This window comes from Echinops telfairi, unplaced genomic scaffold, assembly GCF_000313985.2.
Source record: "Echinops telfairi isolate 266 unplaced genomic scaffold, ASM31398v2 ScPeMD7_7469;HRSCAF=8507_0, whole genome shotgun sequence".
NCBI classification, from domain to species: domain Eukaryota; kingdom Metazoa; phylum Chordata; class Mammalia; order Afrosoricida; family Tenrecidae; genus Echinops; species Echinops telfairi.
Window position 1 is genome coordinate 94,271,397 of NW_022111372.1, and position 20,720 is coordinate 94,292,116.

The following is a 20,720-nucleotide window of genomic DNA, read 5'->3' on the forward strand; positions in this document are numbered from 1 at the left end:
CATTTTATTAGGGGCTCATACAACTCTTATCACAATCCATACACACATCAATTGTGTAAAGCGCATTTGTACATTCATTGCTCTCATCATTCTCAAAGCATTTCCTCTCCACTTGAGCCCCCGGCATTAGGTCCTCATTTCCCCCCTCCCTCCCTGGAATTGTGACTTCTTAACATAAGACATGTAGTCAGTATTCAATTTGCTCCAGTGGTCTCTCTTTGTTGTTGTTGTTGTTCTCCCAGTAGGTTTGTCTATCTCAGGATCTAAACAAAGAATGTGTCGTAAGACTTTTTAAGCTGTATCTTTTTCCCTCTGCCCCTTGAATTTATTTCTGGAAGAAATCAGGTTGGTGGTCCCATAGAGTCTCCTCCACTCCAACAGCTTCCATTTCTGGAACGCTTCTTCCACTAGGTCCTGTGCTGAGGGGTGCTGGCCCAGCCCCTCAAGCCTTACCCCAGCCCTGTGTTATAAGTCCTTTTCCCGATGTTCTGCATGAGATTGGGGAAAATTTAGGTAACTCCCTGAGCCACATAAATGGTCAGTGGTGGCAGCATTCAGAGCCAAAGCCCAGAGGCTCTCCAACACAAGCTTAATCTCTCTCTCTGAAAGATCCTGGCCACAGAAGCAGCCTGGGCTGGAGGACCGAGGCCAACTTCTTAGGCTGGCACTGAGCACCTTCCCCATCTTTCCCCATCCTGCTGCCAGCATCCCTTCCTGGAATGCCTGCTGTTCTCTCTTGAGCCTCACCAAGGTCTTCTCACCTCATACCACCAGCCTTTCTTGCCCACACCAGCCCTCAGGGCTCTGGCCCCCTGCACATTCTGAACTGCTCGGTTGGCATTCAGTCACGTGTTCTCTTCGTAGGTTTCTTGTGTGTGTGTGTGTGTGTGTGTATTGTCATTGTGTGGTTTCTGCATTTATAGGCCTGGGACTGCTGGCTGCCAGCGGGCCACAGCAGGGTCCTGAGGATGCTCCACAGTTTCCGCAGCTGCCGCCTCATCACTTGCTCTGCATTTGGTGGACTTAAGCTAAAGTCGAGAATCAGGGCTTCCTCTCCCTACCCCTTTAATTTGTTTAGATTGTTTATAAAATGCCAAATTGTACGACAAGGCTTTTAATTGGGGGCCGTGGGGTTGGGGAAACAACTCTGTTCCAGGCCCATCCTTTCTATACCTAAATCCCTCTCTTCATTGGCAGCTCCTTGGAGCTACTTTAGCTCATGTTTTTTCTGGCATTTATCTTTAGATTTCAGAGTAATAACTAACCTACAACTGGGAGTCCAGGTGGTCCTGTTGGGTAAGCATTGGCTGCTAACCACAAGGTTGGTGGTTGAAAGCCACTTAGCTGCTCTGAGGTAGAAAAATGAGGCTGTTGGCTCCCATAAAGCTTACAGTCTCAGAAACCCTACTAAGGGTCGCTGTGAATCGACTTGATGGCAGGGTTTAGTGTGGCCTGGTTTGATTTGAGCTTACTATTGGAGCCCTGGCAGCATAATAGTTTTAACTCTGGCCTGCTAACTAGAAAGTTGGTGGTTCAAACCCAGCAGCTGCTACTTGGGAGAAAGGTGTGGTAGTCTGCTTCAGCTAGTAGTACAGCCTTGGAAACCGTCTTGGGCAATCCTCCTGTTCTGCAGAGTTCCTGTAAGTTGGAATGTACTTGACAGTGGCGTTGGGTATTATCACTCATCAAGTTCTTAACTGTTGTGCCACCAGGTTTCTTTGCCCCAGGTATACCTTCTTATTCTCTAAACTCGAGTGTGGTATCGCTTAAGTCTTTGTGATTGTCACAGGGCTTTGTATATGCCTGGGCCTAAAATACCTGTGTAAATTTGCAAATAACTAACTTAGGAGTGTGGGATAGGGAGGGAGAGTGATTGAAGAATGGAGCTTGGGGTAAAGAGGGAGGTATAGACTGAGACATGGAGGGTTCCAGCCAGCTCCTCTCCCCTGCAGCCCTGTGTTCCCCGGGCTCTTTGAGTTCTGCTCCCGTTACACAGGCGCATCTCTGCAAGGAGCAACCCAGCTGAACAACAAGGTGAGCCCTGCTCCCCCTACGTCCCTGGGCACAGGGGCTTCGGCCTCCCAGTCTTAGGTGTGGACTGAGGAGGACTCAGCTGGGTGTTTGCCTTTCAGATCTGTGATATTGCCATTAATTGGGCCGGTGGTCTGCACCATGCCAAGAAGTTTGAGGTGAGTGAAGAGGTGATGGGGAAGACCATGGCCACCCCCGAGTGGGTGGTCAAGATGGCAGAGGGGGACAGCTGCAGGGAGATGCTCCAGTCTTCATCTGTTGACTGTCTTGCCCTAGGCCTCGGGCTTCTGCTACGTCAATGACATTGTCATCGGGATCCTGGAACTGCTCAAGTATGTAGCCTGTGGGGAAACGAGGGGCTGGCTGAAGCCATTCCTCAGCCTGTGCTCTGACCTCCCCAACCCCTATCCCCTCCTGAGGCTTGATGCTGTCCTCCACTTGCTCTCCTCTGTGCAGCTTGCACTGGGCCTTCCACTCACTCGCAGCCTTCTCAGCACTTCTCTGCGCTCCCTGCCTCTTCTCTCCTGCCGGTGCGCTTAGGGAACTAGTGGGGTTAAGTGTCCGGTGACGTGGCTTCAAGCAGACTCTGCCTCATTACAGATGCCCTGTTTGAGCGGAAGTGTACTGAGTGGGGCTTCTCTCAGGTACCCTCTGCCTTAGCCCGGCATCCCCCTCCCCCCAGGTATCACCCTCGGGTGCTCTACATTGATATTGACATCCACCATGGTGATGGGGTGCAGGAGGCCTTCTACCTCACAGACCGGGTCATGACAGTGTCCTTTCACAAATATGGAAATTACTTCTTCCCTGGCACAGGTATGGGAATGGGGCTACTCTCCTCTGGGTGGCCTTCGGCGTTTTACCGTGTTTTGCCACCTCCTTCGCCCGCTTCAGGTCTCAGCCCTGTTAAAGTAATCATTTCCTTCCCCATTACTGCATCACACTGCCTACTTTGTTTCTCGGAGCCTGAGCTCCCCTGGCCTTGTGTGTTTATTGTGGTGGTGTTTTGTTTACAGCCTCCTTCCTCATTACTCTCCCCCACTACCCCAGGGGAACAGAAACTCTCTGAGATTCATTAGTTCTGGTTACCAATGTGTTGAATGAATATAAGCTGTGGGAGACTCAGTGGCTCGAGGGAAATAGGGTGATGTCCTAAGTGGCCCCTCAAAGTGTGAGTTGGGGCCCGAAGCAGCTGGGACATGGGTGCCCCGCTGCGTAGCTCCCAGCCCTTCTCTCCCCCACTTGCCTGTAGGTGACATGTATGAAGTTGGGGCCGAGAGTGGGCGCTACTACTGCCTCAATGTGCCGCTGCGGGATGGCATCGATGACCAGAGTAAGTGCTGCAGGTCTGTCCCTGCTCACTGCCCGTTCTGTCTCTGCCTGAGCTGACTGTTGGACCAGGTATCCTTAAGGATGAGTGGCCCTGGCGAGGGATCATGGATGCCCTGGAAAATGTATGCAACATAGTGTGTGTGTGTGTGTGTGTGTGTGTGTGTGTGTGTGTGTGTGTGAGAGAGAGTCTTAAGGGCCACTCATTTTCATCAGCCAGTCAGAGAGGGTTGGGACCCTCACCAGAAGTTCAGAACCAGGAGTTTGGTTCTTGGGGTTGTCCCTTTCCTTAGCAACATACTCGCTCAACCCCCTTTTCCCTTTTGTTCCCTGTCTCCCCATCCCCTTGGGGTGCCAGGTACCCATCTTTGGCCCTCTCCCAGGTTACAAGCATCTTTTCCAGCCAGTTATCAACCAAGTAGTGGACTTCTACCAACCCACCTGCATTGTGCTCCAGGTAAGACTGTCATTTCTCTCGCAGGAGAGCTCTGCCTGGGCTTGGGGGTGGTGCGGGGAGTCTCGGATCCAGGGGAGGGCCGTGGGGACATCCATGGTGCTCCGATCCGTTCCCTCGCTGCAGCTGTTGGGTTTGCTTGTTGCAGTGTGGCGCTGACTCTCTGGGCTGTGATCGATTGGGCTGCTTCAACCTCAGTATCCGAGGACATGGGTGAGACTCACCCTCCTTCCAGTTCCCCAGGTCTTCAAGGAACCCGGGGGCCCCATACATACATGGAATAGTAGCACTTGGGAGCTGGGCCTCACCTCTTCCTGGGAATCAAAAATAACTACACACTGTTCTTGACCCAGAAATGTCACCTTAAACAAGGTTTCCCCACTGATCACCCATTCTCAAGAGGAATGTGAGAAGTGTCCCCAGACTTGAGAAAGGACGATGAGAAGGGAGTTGGGCAGACAAGGACTTTCTCCTGGCCTTGAGTGTATAGTTCTGTGGAGGAAACAGGCAAAAAAAAAAAAAATTTAAGCAAATAAAATAGATTGTTTTAGCTCCTTAAAGAAAAAACAAGTTGGAAGCTAAGATTCTGAATATCAGTGGGAACCTCCTTAAGACAGCCTGATTGAAAGGAGTTCTTGAGGAGATGGAGTCCGAACAGAGGCCCTGGGGTAAAGAGGAGCAGAGGGAAGAAGTGTGTCTGGCCGGGATTGCTGTGGGGAGAGGAGAGGAAGTGAAACCAGAGAGGCAGGCCCACTGCAAGCTGGAGGAGGTGGCCTGTGTGGAGAGTAGAGGAGCCAGTAGTGGTGAGGTGGTGCAGGGTCGATAGGCCCTGCTAAGGAGTTTGAATAACACTTCCAATGGGAAGTGACCTGATCCACGCTGTGTTTTAAAGTGACCACTCTGCCTATTGGTGGGAAGACCAGTTAAGAAATTGTTGTTGTCTAGGCTGTGGGGTGCCTGTGCCAGGTGAGGCTCTGGGGATGGCTGGAGTGAGATTTTAGGAGGCTAGAGCTGTCAGAGCTTCCAACCAAAACCTCACTGCCATTGAGTTATTCCAACCCTCTGTGACGCTATAGGGTAGAGTAGAACTGCCTGTGTGGTTTTCCGAGACTGTAACTTTTCTCAGGAACAGTCAGTCACGTCTTTCTCCCAAGGAGGGACTAGGAGGTTCAAAGCACCGACCTGGCAGTTAGCAGCTATGTTGCATGAATGAATAGTTGATTAGCAGTGGGGGTGTGTGAAGCTGTGTATGTGTGTGTGGCATGCCACAGAGGATGTTGAGCAGGACAAAGCTGTACTTTAAATTTTTTCTTTCTTGGGGCCCATGTTTGTGGAGAAATAGAATTAAAAAGATAATGGAATTTTCCCTCAAACTTTTTGAGCCATGGTGTAGATAATGTATACATGATGGACAGAAATCTTTTAGGTATGACTCATTGGCCTTCACCAGCCAGGCTGAGATACAGAACGCGTCTCTCTCCCTAAAAGACTCCCTTGTGGTCCTTTCCAGGCCATACCTAGACGTGTGCACTTTGGCTTTTTTTTTTTTTTGCGCTTTGGCTTTTGGTAACACCCTCCACCCAGTCTTCTGGTTCCTTTTAACAGGGAATGTGTCGAATATGTCAAGAGCTTCAATATCCCCTTACTGGTGCTAGGTGGAGGTGGCTATACTGTCCGAAACGTTGCACGTTGCTGGTGAGCACCCCAAGTCCCCTTCCCCCCATCCCTTGTGAGCAAAGGGTTCCTGTGAGCTGACCCACCAGCCCTACAGCTGGCCTGCTAGCCTATCTGCCCTCCCTCCCTGTTGGTTGTTTTCAGGACTTACGAGACATCACTGCTGGTAGAAGAGGCCATTAGCGAGGAGCTTCCCTATAGCGGTAAGGACCTCCCCAGGATGCCCCCACAAGAGTAAGCCCGTTGTCACAGACCCCGGCCTGGCCCGCTTTAAAGGGAGAGGGGAAGTTTAGCCCTGTCAGAGCTCAGAGCAGGATGAAGCTGAAGGTCGGAAGGGGAAAGAAAACCGCTCGGGTATTCCTGAACCTTAGTTCACGCCTTCTTCGTCGTTCCTGTCTTCCTGACCCCAAGAATACTTTGAGTACTTCGCCCCGGACTTTACGCTCCATCCTGACGTCAGCACCCGCATCGAGAATCAGAATTCACGCCAGGTCAGCAGCTCTGGGAGATGCTGGGCGTCGCGTGGGAGGGAGGACCCAGTGGGAGTTCAGGAGGCAGAAGGAACAGAAAACTGAGAAGAGATGGGCGTTCTAAACAATCACCATCCCTGCTGTCAGCTAGGTGGCAGCCGAGATTGAAGTAGAGGCAGGCTGGGCTAGGAGGAAGGACAGTTGTCAGCTTGGGGTCTGAACTAGAGAGAATGCCACTGGGATTCAAAGTCGGCCAGTAGGGGGTGATCAATGGGTTTGGCAGAGTGATGCCCTGGGGTTCACTGGGAACTTCTCATCCTGTTTCTCATCCCCACCAGTACCTGGACCAGATCCGCCAGACCATCTTTGAGAACCTGAAGATGCTGAACCACGCCCCCAGTGTCCAGATTCACGAGGTGCCCTCCGACCTGCTGACCTACGACAGGACGGATGAGGCCGATGCAGAGGAGAGGGGTCCTGAGGAGAACTACAGCAGGTCTGGGGTTCGGACCTGGCAGCAGGGGGTTCTGGCAGCCCATGGCTAGGTGGGGGAGGCTCGAGAGGGAAAAAGTGAATCAGCTTGTTGTGAGTTGTTCCTGGCTCCCCTCCGTTGGTATTGGTGTGCCTCTGCCCTGGCTGTTGCAGCTCCCCCACTCTCATTGCCAAAGTGATGTGATTCATTGTGAAAGCTTCAGCCACCACCAGGAGATGCAGTGCCATTCCACAGAAATAACCTGCTCACCATTTAACTTGTGTTTCTTTTCAGACAGGCATGTTGGTATAGGCAACAAGTATACTACTCTTAAGTATATTACTCTTAACTGCATACACAAACATACATATACACTTACTCTCAGAGTGTTGTTGGCGTTTTGTTGTTTTTTTAAGTACAAGTAGGATCATTCTATGCAGTTTCTGCACAACTTAAAGTTGCGTTTTTCCCCTTAACCAAAACAATGTACCTTTCCTTTACATGTATATATGTGGATCTTTAGTTTTTGCTTTGTTTTTTAAAATATTTTACTGGGGGCTCATATAATTCTTATCATCATCCATCCATCCGTCCATCCATCCATTGTGTCCAGCACATTTGTACGTTTGTTGCCATCATCTTTCTCAAAACATTTTCTTTCTACGTGAGCCCTTGATGTCAGCTCCTCATTTTTACCCCCACTCTCCCTCCCTCATGAACCCTTGATAATTTATAAATTATTGTTATTTTCTCATGTCTTACACTGTCCAATGTCTCCCTTCACCCACTTTTCTGTTGTCTGTCCCCTAGAGAGGGAGTTATATGTAGATCATTGTTATTGGTTCCTCCTTACTCCCCCACCTTTCCCTTAACTCTCCTGGTATTGCTACTCTCGTTATTGGTCCTGAGGGGTTTATCTACCCTGGATTCCCTGTGTTTCCAGCTCTGATCTGTACCAGTGTACATGCTCTGGTCTAGCCAGATTTGTTAAGGTAGAATTGGGATCATGATAGTGGAGTGCAGGGAGGAAGCATTAGAGAACTCTAGAGGAAAGTTGTATGTTTCATCATTGCTACACTGCACCTTGACTGGCTCGTCTGCTCCCTGAAACTCTTCTGTAAGGGGATGTCTAGTTTCCTACAGATGGGCTTTGGGTCTCCCCTCCTTACACCCCCTCATTCACAATGATAGGATTTTTTGTTCTTTGATGCCTGATACCTGATCCTATCGACACCTCGTGATCACACAGGCTGGTGTGTTTCTTCCACATGGGCTTTGTTGCTTCTCAGCTAAATGGCTGCTTGTTTATCTTCAAGCCTTTAAGACCCCAGACACTATATCCAGGCACCATCAACTTTCTTCACCACATTTGCTTCTGCACCCGCTTTGTCTTCGGTGATATTGTCAGGAAGGTGAAGATCACGGAATGCCAGTTTAATAGAACAAAGTGTTCTTGCATTGAGGGAGTACTTGAGTGTAGGCCCGATGTCCATCTAATACTAGACCTATATATAGATGCACATAGAGCTATTTCCTCATCATCATATATAAATATATTTATATATGCACATGCCTGTATTTAGACCTCTATAAATGCCCTTTGCCTCCTAGCTCTTTCCTCTATTTCATTTTACTTTCCTCTTGTCCTACTATCATGTTCAGCCTTCATTTGGGTTTCATTAATTTCTCTTGGTTACATTGCCCTTGCTCAAGCCCTACCAGGCCTCCTACACCCTCCTTGTCATCGATTTTGGATCACTTGTTGTTCCCTGGGGTTGTTAACACCACTACCTTTCCCCCCGCCTTCCCCGATCCCATGTCACCCCAGAACTGTCGGTACCATTGTTTTCTTTTCCAGATTGTTTATCAGTTTTTGTTTTGTTTTAAATAATATAATTGAAAAAAAATATTTTGGGGGGCTCTTACAGCTCTTAAAACATTCCATACATCAGTTGTATCAAGCATATTTATGCAGATGTTGCCATCATCATTTCCAAAACATTTTCTACATGAGCCCTTGGTATAAGCTCTTTTTTACCTCTCTCCCCCACCTTCCCACCCTCATGAATCCTTGATCAATTATATATTGTTATTATTATTTCATATTTTATAGGCTCCATCGTCTCCCTTCACCCACATTTCTGTTAACCCATCACAAGGTTGGATATATAGCCCCACCCCCCACCCCTGAAGGGGATGAATTACAGAAATGTAGGATCTTGAGTATTTTATTGCTGTGATATTCCATTGTGTAGAGACTGTGATCTCATCAGTTACCATCAGCAGACATGTTGATTATTCCCCCCCAACCCCCCCACTATTAACAAAGGATGTGACCATGAACCTTCACAGCCATCCTGCTGCACGGGCATTTCAGTGGGGTGGGAGCCTAGGATTGTTGCTACTAGGGCAGAGGCTGTGCTCATTAAAATTTTTGTATTTGCTGCTACATTACCCTCCCAAGTTGGTAGCATTGTACTCGTTCCTTCCAGGTCACTGCCAAGTGCTGCGCTCTCGGGCCCTAGTCTGTCCTTCTCAGACTGCAGGTCCTTTCCTCTTCGCAAAACGTTCCTGACGACCCGCTCAGCCATCATCCTGGTCCTCCTGACACTCTGTTTGTCACAGCCCTGTTGCTTTATTTTATTCACAGCCCTTCCCAGAAGCTGAAATAATCCCATTTACTTATTTATTTTCTTTCTTAAGGGTTCTCATTCTCATCAGTTAGGTAAGATTTTTCAGGGAGGCAGAAACCTAGTCTGGCTTGTTTTCTACTGTATCGCTAAGGCCCGTGACGGTGTTTGGCCTCAAGCAGTCTCTCAACAAGTGTTCTCATGAGAATGAGTGGAGTTGTGGGTAGCACCGAGTCTCTGCCAGGAGCAGGCGAGGGGTGGCCCCCTGGCTGACAGGTGGTGCCCACTGAGACGCGGCTCCCGAGAGAGCACTCCTGTGGGAGGAGGCTGGGCATTGGAGAGGGAGACGCTGACCTCTCGCTCCACCTCTGCTTGCAGGCCAGAGGCACCCAATGAGTTCTACGATGGAGACCACGACAACGACAAGGAAAGCGATGTGGAAATTTAAGAGCCGCTTGGAATGATCTGGCCTAAGGAATTCCTTTTCACCGCTTGGTTGGACCGAGAGAGAAGGTGGCAGCTCCCCAGCCCTGGCTGGGCCACCCCCAGGGGTTGTCATCAACTCTGGAGAAGTTCTTCGGAGCCCACATCTGCTTCTAGATCCACTATTCCTTTCCCTGTCCCTCCCAAGGCCTACCAGTGGCACCTATTAGGGGAGGAAGGCAGGCAGGCAAGGAGAGCTGCCCTGGGTCATTTGGGACATTGGACCTTAATGGTCAGGCCTCAGCCCTTCTGACCCTATTACTCCTTCCCTACTTCCCTCCAACAAGAGACGTTTAGGACTGAATCCCCAGTGGAGGACTCGATGCCTCTGGCTTCCTCCGTTCCCAGGTTCTGCTGCTGCAGACCTTGTTTCTAGGACAGGTGAGGAGAGAACTTCCCAGAGGACTCTGGCCTCATAGCACCAGAGGGAAGTTTTGAGTTGGGGGAGAATATAGAAAAGGGCTTTATGTCCCTTTTACCACGGTTTTTATCCAATAAATCAAGTTGGTATTTTTTGTACCTTTTGCCTTTCTGGGAATACTCTCAACTCTTGCCAGCTGTCCATGTATGAAGGGAGGGGAAGTGGGAGTGATGGTACAGGCAATAAAGATCATAGTTGACATTCATTCAGCACTGCACTTGCTCAACATTGGGCACACCTGTGTAGGTGCTGTACATGTGTAACCTGGATTATAGTACTCTTATATAGGAGTTAGTAGAACATTCTGGCTAAGCAGTAGTAAACCTGTGCAGATTATTAGTTCAAGAGGAGTAGATGATTCCCGGGTTTTGAACCTGGGTTTATGGAGATAATGTTGAGATGAAATGTGTCACATTCTTACCACAGTGCTTGATAAGTAATTACTCATTATCTTAATGGTCTGTGTGAAGAATCCTAGATACTATAGTAGCCACAAACATGGGCCCTTCCTCAGGGAAGTATATAGTCCACTAAGGGAAAGTTTAGAAATTCATAAGCTGATAAATTTGGGCACGGAGATGTTGAGTTGTGGACTGTACCAGGTAGATACAACCTTCCACCCGACTGTTAGTTGAAGGCCAGATTCAGGATCCAGCCAGCTCAGTAGAGTCCCTGCCATACCATACATCAGGCCCTGGACTACACACTGGGTGCAACAAGAAGTAAAACACTCTGCCCTCCAGGAACTGTGCCATTGAGTGGATCATTCCAACACGTTGAGACCCTGAAGGACAGGGTAGCACTGCCCCTGGGGTGTTCTGAGACTTAACTCTATGAGAGTAGAAAACCTTGTCTCCCACAGAGCAGCTGTTAATTTCTGTGGTTGGCAGCCCAACTCAGCACTAAGCCACCAGGGCTCCTGCTCTCCAGGAACGTACAGGTGCGGTCAAAATGATGAAGCTCATTTTGCAAGAGCCTGTTGGACGCCAGGGACTTCTCAGACAAGGGACAGATACAGCTGAGAACTGCTGAAAGTCAAGCGAGAAGAACAGAGCTCATGTTTCATTCATGTTTGGTTTCTGTCTGGGGAATCCTGGTTAGAAAGGGCTTGTCAGATTTAAACTATATTCATGATAGATCCTTAAACAAGTTACTTCAACTTTCAAAGCCCAAATTTCCTAGCTGTAAAAGGGAATGTAGCAAAATCAGCACCGTGATTGTTGCCACGATGATTCCACTAGAGAAAATGTTTAGTACAGTATCCAGGATATGTTAACTATTATTGCTGAGTAGGTCAGTGTTTGCAATAACTGGTTTACTCAAATTAGAAACAACCAGGAAGTATTGAACTTGGGGTACAAAATGAGGCAGTATAGAGCTAACCTGGTTCAGTTTAGCTTTTGCCCTGGACCAAGCCTTATTAGTGTGTGTTTTTATGTGCCGGTTGAATCAGTTCGAACAGTGACTGTGTACAACAGTACAAAACGCTGCCTGAGCCTGCACCATTTTCACAATCATTTGTGATGTTGGAGCCACTGTGTCAGTCCATCCTGTTGAGGGTCTTCCTCTACTTTGCTGCCCCTCCACCAAGCATGATGTCCTCCAGGGACCAGTCCTTGCTGATGACTTCCGTGTCCAAAGTCCATGAAGTATGTCTCCCCATCCTCAACCCTAAGGAACATGCTGTACTACCTCCAAGACAGATTTGCTCATTTTGAGAGTCCATGGTATATTTACTATTCTTCAGCACCGTAATTCTTGGCACATAGCTTTCAGTAAATAGGAGGGGTCTATTTTTTAATGTGCTCCATAGATATTGCACACACAAAAACTGCATTATCTTGGAAAGCCCGGCACCAAGTGTTCTGCTGGTAGCAATCCGTATGACATTTTTGGTGGTGGTTCAGATATTAATATCCTGGTTTGGGGGATGAGCCCATTCAAGCCTGACAGCCACATGAGGGCTGCGTGGGACCCGGAAGGCAAGCGCTGTTTCGGTCCAACCGCCAGAGGGCGCGGCTATCCGCCACGGCCAATGATCACCGCTCCGCCCACGAGCCACCCCCCCACGTGGGTCCAAATGGTTAGGCCCGCCGGGCAGGTAGCGGCTCCCCTCCACCCCGCCGCCTAGTCCCATTGGTAGGGGCTGCGGGTCCGGGCGGAAGTGGGGCAGGCGGGCGGGAGCTAGGCGTCGTCGTTGTATATTCATGAGGCGCGCGCAGCCCGGCATGCTAATGAGGCGGGGCGCGGCAGCGGGCTGAGAAGCTGCTGGGTGGCGGTAGCGGTGGCGGCGGGCGCGGAGCGGCGTAGGCGCGGGGTCACCAGCCAGCGCTAACCGGGACATGGAGCCTCCCGGCGGGGGCCTGGGACCCGGCCGCGGGACCCGGGACAAGAAGAAGGGCCGGAGCCCGGACGAGCTGCCTGCGGCGGGCGGTGACGGCGGCAAATCCAAGAAATTTGTGAGTGTCCCTCCCACCCCGCTCCCTCTACCCGACGCCGTAACCGCCCTGTAGACCCCCCAGGACCCCCGCATTCAACCCCAGCGGCGCCCTCGGTCTCCTGGGAGCCGACTCGCGCTTCCCTTCTTCGTTTCGCGTGGTCCTTCCATCTGCAGCCGGGTCTCCTCCTCCGCCAGGACCTCTGGAAGCCCTGAAGTCCCGCAGGGCGCTCGCCCGGGCGGCCTCGGGGCTGCCTCACTCCCGCCGCCCCCGCCGGCTCGGGCCCCAGCCCTGCTCTCTCTCCCGGCCCCACTTCCTTTCTTCTTCCTCTAGCACCCGAACACGCCTTCTCTCGATCTCGCCTCCCGAGCTTTCCGGGGCTCATTTCGCTGCTTGCCCTCCTACACCCTACTCCACCCCCTCCCCACCCCCTTTCGGTAGTCGCTTAGTTCCTTCTACTAAAGGTCACTTCCTTCCCCACGGTCGATCCCATTCACCTGCTAACTTTCCTCCCGCCCTGTCCCCCGTTGGGCCCTCAGCCCGGTGCCACCTGGTAATCCTTCCCCTCAGGAATGTTACCTGAGGTGGGCCCTCCCTCACGTGTCTAGTCCCTTGGTCGTTTGCCCTTTCTTGCACAGGTGCACTGGTCATCCGGGCCTGACCTTCCTTTGCTTCCCCGGCTTTCTCCATCCGAAGAACCTGCCTCCTTGCCCTGTTCCCTGTCACCTTTCGGGGTGGGGGGGCTAGCACATCGCTGGCGATTGTGCCCTCCTTGACCCAGGGTGGTAATAAACCTCTCCCTGGGGGAGGAAGTTCCAGAAGTTTGTGAGTCATTGAATTGCTTTGAATGCACTCTGCTTGTTAGCCATCTCCTCCACTCCTCTTCTGCTGCCTCCTGTGCCCCCAGGCTGTTAGCACGACGTCCTACCTGTAGAGCAGGACAGCTTTTCTCGGTGCCAGTTTCTTCCAATCGGAGGCGGAAGGAATATAGATGATAGTCTGGTAACCTTATCATATTTCAACCTTTTACCCACATTAAATCGGTTTTTTACTCTACTCTCCGGGGAGCCGTTTGTCTGCTTTGCACTGTGAAAGCTTTGGAAGCTGTGAGGCATTGTCTTGGAGCTTGACAATCATTTGCTAGTGGTATCTGTAGTTATTGAGTCTCCCCTCCAGGTGTTCACCTCCCACCCCCAGATCTTCCTACCTACCCCGAGGCTTATCACTCTTCTTTTTCTTTCTCTTTTCTCTTACTCCAGCCCCTCAGTTTTGTGATCCAACTCCACCGATTTGGGAAGACCACCGATAGTGATGGGAACTGCACGAAATGGTTGATTTGTGACCTACTGGGTGGGAGAAAGATGATGGGACTTCCTGCTGTCCGTCAAGAGTGAGAGACTCAGAAGCCCGTAGGGTAGATGTACCCTGTCCTCTAGGGTCGTTATGAAGCAGTTGAGTCTAGGGTCGACTCAAAGGCTGTGAGTTTGTATTTGGTCTTGGACCAACAGGATTGTGATGGGGAGCATACTACACAGAATGTCAGAGGTGCCTCATTTCTTCCTATCTATTTCTAGCAAGACCAGGTGCTCCCAGACTGGCCTTTGCAGTGACTTCCATCCAGGCTGTCTGTTTTCGTTCAGTAAGCTTTCCCTGTGTAGGATTATTCAGTAAGCTTTCCCTGTGTAGGGTTAGTAAAAGTGACTACCTCCTTTGACCATTGAAACAGCATTTCCCTGTGTTTCTGAAGGATAAGAATTGACCCTCTTGTGAAAGAATTTCCCTTCTGAAACCATTTCTAAGGTCCATATTCCTTCAGCGTCTGCCTCTTTTTGTTTTGACTTTGTTTCCATGGATAGTGTTTGACCTTCCTAACCTGAATTCCAGTTATTCCACCTAATTTAGAGTGACCTCTGTGACTTGTAAATATTCTCCCCAGCCCTCAGGAAAATTCCATAGGCACATTTGATATATTCAGCCCTCGTGTGTTTCCCGACTTTGTGAGCTTACTGCGTTTGTAGCACGGGTAAGGTGAGCTGCTGCCTGTGGAAACTCGACTTCTTTTCACCTGTTTATGGAATGTCAGAGGAGGCTTGGCTGTGCTGAGTGGATTTGGCTCCTTGTTGCTGGTGTTTACTTAGAAGAGGGTGGAGCTGATTCAAGTTCTCTTGATTTTTCTGAGGTGGTGATCTTAACACTTAACCTGCTGAATTAAAAAATAATAATAAAAAGTAGCTCAGATAGAGGGAGGATTATATTAGTGGCTGGAAGGTTTTCAAGAAAGTGGTGGTGCTTAAACCCTTTATTGTCACACACAACCTACCTCAAGGCAAAAGACTCTTCCATCTTCCTCATTGCTTTTGATGAGACCTCTGTGGACATGGAATACCAGAAGGAGCATTGCATTCCGCTTCTGTCTGAGTCTGCGTGGACGTGTCTGTGGGTGGGGAGGCGGCGTTTTTGTAACTCCTGGCTTAGTTTTCTTGAACTACATGCTAAAATGGAACTCAAAGCTGTTTTGCCTCCCCCACCTATTTCTAGAGCGTGTGTTCTCTGGCACTCCACTAGGTGTACTGTATAAACCTACACTGGTTTGAACTAAGTATACCTGAAGATTATTTGTTTGCATAGTTGGGGTAGGGTAGAGGGGGATGTGACTAATCCCTTTAGTTGGTACATACCCTTCTGGTTTATGCAGGCTCTAAGTATAGATCAGCTGATGAGAACACAGCGTTCAAAGGTGGCCTAATATCTGCTCTCAGCCTCTGAGGCATCTTGTGGGCAAAGGTGGAATTTTCAGTTCAAAAAGTAGTTGGGCATTGAGAGGTAGTGACCTGAGTGACTGAAGCCAGGCCGCTTGGTAATCTCCCTGGATTCATCATGAGTCATTCTATTTCTTTTTGAAAGCTGAAGATGAAGGAAAGTCCGAGGCTCATTTGGAAAAATGAACAGACTTTGGAAGGTTTTCTGAATCTTCAGCAGTGATAACAGCAGTATCAAGTACAAGGGAACTGCAAAAGAGTTCATGGAAACATGGAATTACAAGATAATGGAATTTTGCCCTGCATTTTTTGAAGCCCCTTTCATATACCGGTTTTTGCAAGTTGAGGATAAGTAAAAGTTATTGCTATAAAATTATAGGAACTTTATTAAACAATAATACCAAAATCTCAAGCTATTATTTCTAGACATAGGTCTCCATCTAGATCAGTGGTTCTCAACCTTCCTAATGCCGCAACCCTTTAATACAGTTCCTCATGTTGTGGTGACCCCCCCCAAACCATAAAATATTTTCATTGCTACTTAATAAGTATAATTTTGCTACTGTTATGAATCATAATGTAAACATCTGATATGCAGGATGTATTTTCATTGTTATAAATTGAACATAATTAAGGCATAGTGATTAATCACAAAACAATGTGTAATTATATATTGTGAAATATTTATGTGTTTCCCAATGGTTTTAGGCGACCCCTGTGAAAAGGTTGTTCAACCCCCAAAGGGGTCCTGACCCACAGGTTGGGAACTGCTGATCTAGATCTATCTACTTCTGAAAGCAGTGGTTCCACTTCTGTAGACAGTGGCTTATTAGGTTTTGCAATGGATAACAAACCAGCAGTTCAAACCCCACCAGCTGCTTCTTGGGAGAAAAGGCTATCTGTTCCCATAAAGACTCAAAGTTTCAGAAACCCAAAGTGGCCGTTTCTGCTTTGTCTTGTTGGGTTGCTGTGAGTCAGAAATCGATTCTATGGCAGTGGTGGTGGTAGAACACTTCCCTGAGGAATTGATACCATGTCAGTGTGGTAGTGTGGGCATCCTTGAGGGACTCAGTTGTGTTCCTTTGGAATATGCTTTGCGTTTGAGGAACACAGAGAAGTCTGAAGGGACAAGATCAAGGCTGGATGGACCATGATTCCCCAGTGAAAGTCTGTGGCACAGATCCTACTGCCTTCAAAGAATGAATCAGGCACATTGTCAAGATGAAAAATACTCCTCCATGCAACTTTTCAGGCCTTTTTCTCACCAGGAGAGTTTTCCATGTTCTTACAGCTTCTTCATAATAAGCCCCCTTGATTGTCCTGTGTCCTTCTGGAAAATATACCAAGATTACCCCCTTGGGTTTCTAATAGGATCCCTCATAGAGTAGTGCTTATGATTAGACTATTAACTTTAAGGTCAACAGTTCGAAACCACCACTGCTACTTGGGGGAACAATGAGGCTTTCTGTTTCCATAAAGAGTTACAATCTCAAAACTCCACAGGGGCCTTTCTGCCCTGTCCTATGGGATTGCTATGACTTAGAATTGACTCATGGCAGTAAATGCGGATGCCAAAACCAGTCACCAGAATCTTCTGAGCTGACCTCTGCATTGAATTTAACTGGCCAGCAGATCCCCTTGGAAAGACTAAGATGAATATATTACTGAGAGAACTTGTCTGCACAGAGATATATTTAAACATGCTTAGAATAAACTTGTGCATGAACTGGAACTCTAAAAACAATATTTTGTACTTAGCTAGGCTAAGTGCAACCAGGATATTAGGAAGCTGTGGAATATGCTTACATTGAATATATTCCATGCCTTTTAAACAATTAAGCAAGTGACACATTCATATTAAGAGAGAATCTTCTGGCTCAGCTAAGAGCATAATTTTGTAAAGCTTGACTGTTAATGTGGGAATAGAGAGAATAGGAGATGTGTAATTGTACATTTTGTGTTTAATTTTGGAATTCTAACAGAATTGGGAAGAATGCCTGGTAGTGTCATGGGTTACATGCTGGGCTGCTAACCACAAAGGGCAGCAGTTTGAACCCACCAGCCCTTCCACAGGAGAAAGATGAGGCTTTCTGCTCTTGTTAAAGGGTTATAGCCCCAGAAGCCCATAGGGGCAGTTCTCCCCTGTCCTATAGGGGCACTGTGATGACTCACACAATCCTCGATGGCAGTGAGTTTGAGTTGTTGTGATCTGCTGAATGAATACTATGTTGCAATTTCTCTAAAAGCAAAGTGATAGAATAAATGTTTAGTTGTAGAACTGTCCAAAAGGAGCTCTTTCAAAGGTGAAGGACGCTGGGAAGAATTTAAACAGGTATTAGAAAAGATATGGTAGCCTTGGTGGCACAGTGGTTACGCGCTGGGCTGCAATCACAAGGTGAGCAGTTTGAAACCATCAGCAGCTCCACGGGAGAAAGATGGGTTTTCTACTCCCGTGAGCAGTTCCAGTGTCAGAAACTCAGAGGAGGCAGTTCTACCCTGTCCTGTAGGGTTGCTATGAGTTGGCATCGACTTGATGGCCGTGAGTTTGTTTGTTTTGTTTTAGGAAAGGCAGAGGCAAGACATGGATTTGTTCGTGCAGGATTTTGCTCAGCTCCTCTTGAAGGTGTTATTGTGACCCTAAAGGTCACAGAAGATCATGGAGTATACAGAGAGCTTTGTAAAGATGATAAACACTGGATTATTTAGTTTGAGAAGAGGGAGGCGGATCTACAGGAATGTTATGGAGACTTTGAGATGACAGAATGACACCTTAAAAACGGGTGCCCCTCTGCCTGCCTTGTCTTGAAAAGTACACTAGATCATGTTACATACACTTGTCGCCAAGGAATCCCTTCCTCACAGAAGGTGATCCCTAGAGGGAGTCCCTTAGAGTTAAAATCATGCCTTGGAGGAGTAGGTAAGCTTTGAGATGGTTTTACATATAAGAGGTGGAATTTTTATGACCTGATATGGTTGTTACAAAAGCTAAGAAAATAGCAATAAGTAAAAAGAGATTTAACTTCATGGATGGATACCTATTTCAGAATAGACTTATTTCCTGTATGATCAAATAACCTGTAGTTAGGGACCCATAAAGATCATTTTATAAATGGGTTGCCTAGTTATGTTTTGAGAGTATTATATCTTGAGTGAAAAGTAATAGTGGCTGGAAAGACAGGTTATGCCACATGATTTAGAGCAGGTTAAAATCATATTTATCAACAAGAAATACTAGATATTTTAGAGAAACAAAATTTGCATAAGTATATGCAGGTGTTTTATTTCTCAGTATCTGAAATCATTCATGACTAGAAAAACCGTAGCCATTTTGAAATATAGTTTGTATTAAATATTTTATTTTGTCTCCTATTCTCAGTCAAGGAGTCCTGGTGGTGGCTCCTTGGGCAGGGATTTGCAACGTCAGATGTTCAAAGCCACCAGCTGCTCCTAGGGAGAATGTATTACTGTCTCGGAAACTCAGAGGCAGTTTATCCTGACCTATAGAGTTATGAGTTGGCATCATTGTGATGGCAGTGAGTGAATTATTCTTCTGTTTAAAGCAAGAGGGGGAAATTTCCTGCTTGATAGCCAGTGTAGCATCTTTGGGCGTTTACAGTTAGTCAAACCAAAACCAAACCCACTGCCATCAAGTTGTTTCAGACTCAGTGAACCTGTATCAGGGAGTAAATCTTTACAGGAGCAGGCAGCTTCATCATTTTCTTGTAGCAATTGGTGGGTTTGAACCATGAATCTTGGGCTAGCAGGCTTATTATGTGAGACAAAGCCAACACTCTGGCTAGAATCTGGCCCTGCTCTGTTTTGATCCCCTCCGTGACACTGCTCAGAGCCCGGGGGCAGCCAGGCCTGTGGGGAGTTACGGGAGCAATCAAAGCTGTTGCTACAAAACTTAAGAAAGAGCCCCAAACTGAAACTGAGAAGTCCGCTATGAACATATTTCACCGTATTTTCTGTACAAGCTATAGGTTTTAGAATCAAGGAACTTTCTTTTTAAGGAAATGAAATAATTACTGAAGGAAAAGAATTATTAAGAAACCAGTTATTTTAGACCTTTACTGCTGATTACAGGATAATCAGTGAATCATTGGGTGAATCATTGGTCTTTCAACTTTGAGATTCTTCCATTCATTATAAAAGTTCGCTATGAACGGTCGCCTTAAAACTAGAATTGAATGGGGCTTTAAATGCCGCCAAGCTCAAACACCCACTCAGCGCAGCAGTCCCTTCCTGGAAGTTGTAGGGAGAAGGGGATGGAAATTGGAAAAATAAATGGAAGAGTAGCAGCATAAATTTCAGATTTTACACTTCCTTCAGTAAAATTTCAAAAAAAAAAAACCAACAAAAAAACCAAAGTAAAACTGCAGGATTTGGGGACTTGCTGGAGTAGTAGAAAGGGATTGCGTAAGAGGAACAGATACACTAGAAGCTGTGAGACAGAGAAGAGAAATGGAAGAAACTTGGCTCTCTCACTTGGCTCTGTGACAATTAGGGAGTGTCAATTTGCCCTTTAAATATTTGTTTAAATGTCTTCCCTCCGATATCTTTCCTTCAGAAGGGTCAAAGCAGATAAGGGAACAGAAAGGAGACTAGCATAACGGAGCTGAACTAAGAGAAGCACGTGGCCTTCTTATATAGAAGATGGGGAAATTTTAACCTAAGCAGTGGTGGTAACCCATGTGTGCAGGTCCTTAGGCAGCTGCTACTTGGTCATTTTGCGGGTGTAGCAAATAAGAGGATAGAGTTTATGGGATTTTGGAGTACTTCTCTGGATCCCCAGTTCTTTGACTTCTTCCTTATCTTTATGAATGGATAGGATTTGTATTTTCTTTTAAGACTAAACATACTTGAAGGGGACCTAAGAGGATGAGCTCTAAAGTATCTTTGATCCACACAATCACAGAAAACCAAGGAATATACCTTGATTAAACCAAGGAACTACCTTGATTATGGGTCCTAGATCTCAGGTATGTATATCAGCCTATAAAAAAAGAAAATTCAGAACTTTAGGTTTGAGTTAAAGAAGTACCCCTCAGCTGCGTGTATTTGAAGTGCTCAGTTGGTGAAATATTACTGTTTACTTACATCAAGAGAAGGACATCCTCAAAGTTTTCTGTGCCCTTTGTAGCCCTTCCCTGGTCACCCAGCCCCTGGTAACTACTAATTTCTGTAAGTGTAAGCACTTTGATCTGGATGCTTTCAACATTATTATGTGGTATTATATATATTGTCATTCATTTTTATTGCTGAGTAGTTTTACATTTGTATGGATTTATTACAGTTTATTCATTTACTTTTTGATAAACACTTGGGTTTCCATTTCTTTGTGTTTTTGCTGTGAGTGTTCACATACAAGTTTTTGTGTGGACTTACATCATCATTTCTTATGGGTAAATACCTAGGAATGGAATCATTGAGTCATCTGGGAGGTCTATGTTTCTCAACTTAAAAAAAAAAAATTCAAGTATTTTCCAAAGTGTGTAAATTTTCATTTCCACTAGCAGTGTATAATCAGTGTTTGTTTGTTTGATTCGTTGGTTTTTC

At 47.2% G+C, this 20,720-nt stretch overlaps 2 protein-coding genes across 2 annotated transcripts in view; both read left to right on the plus strand.

Moving 5' to 3' along the window:
- HDAC3 (histone deacetylase 3) overlaps positions 1-10,062 on the plus strand; it is a 15,707-nt gene extending 5,645 nt beyond the window's left edge. Inside the window, exons 4-15 of the mRNA XM_004696681.3 lie at positions 1,953-2,034; positions 2,133-2,189; positions 2,308-2,363; positions 2,714-2,847; positions 3,284-3,364; positions 3,744-3,817; positions 3,963-4,027; positions 5,420-5,509; positions 5,633-5,691; positions 5,900-5,979; positions 6,297-6,454; positions 9,439-10,062. Of these exons, the coding sequence (XP_004696738.1) occupies positions 1,953-2,034; positions 2,133-2,189; positions 2,308-2,363; positions 2,714-2,847; positions 3,284-3,364; positions 3,744-3,817; positions 3,963-4,027; positions 5,420-5,509; positions 5,633-5,691; positions 5,900-5,979; positions 6,297-6,454; positions 9,439-9,508 (1,006 nt within the window). The 3' untranslated portion in view covers positions 9,509-10,062. The remainder of the gene's footprint in view (positions 1-1,952; positions 2,035-2,132; positions 2,190-2,307; positions 2,364-2,713; positions 2,848-3,283; positions 3,365-3,743; positions 3,818-3,962; positions 4,028-5,419; positions 5,510-5,632; positions 5,692-5,899; positions 5,980-6,296; positions 6,455-9,438) is intronic.
- Positions 10,063-12,305: 2,243 nt separating this feature from the next.
- Positions 12,306-20,720, plus strand: part of DIAPH1 (diaphanous related formin 1) — a 134,687-nt gene continuing 126,272 nt past the window's right edge. The window contains exon 1 of the mRNA XM_045284593.1: positions 12,306-12,423. Within this exon, the coding sequence (XP_045140528.1) occupies positions 12,307-12,423 (117 nt within the window). The 5' untranslated portion in view covers position 12,306. The remainder of the gene's footprint in view (positions 12,424-20,720) is intronic.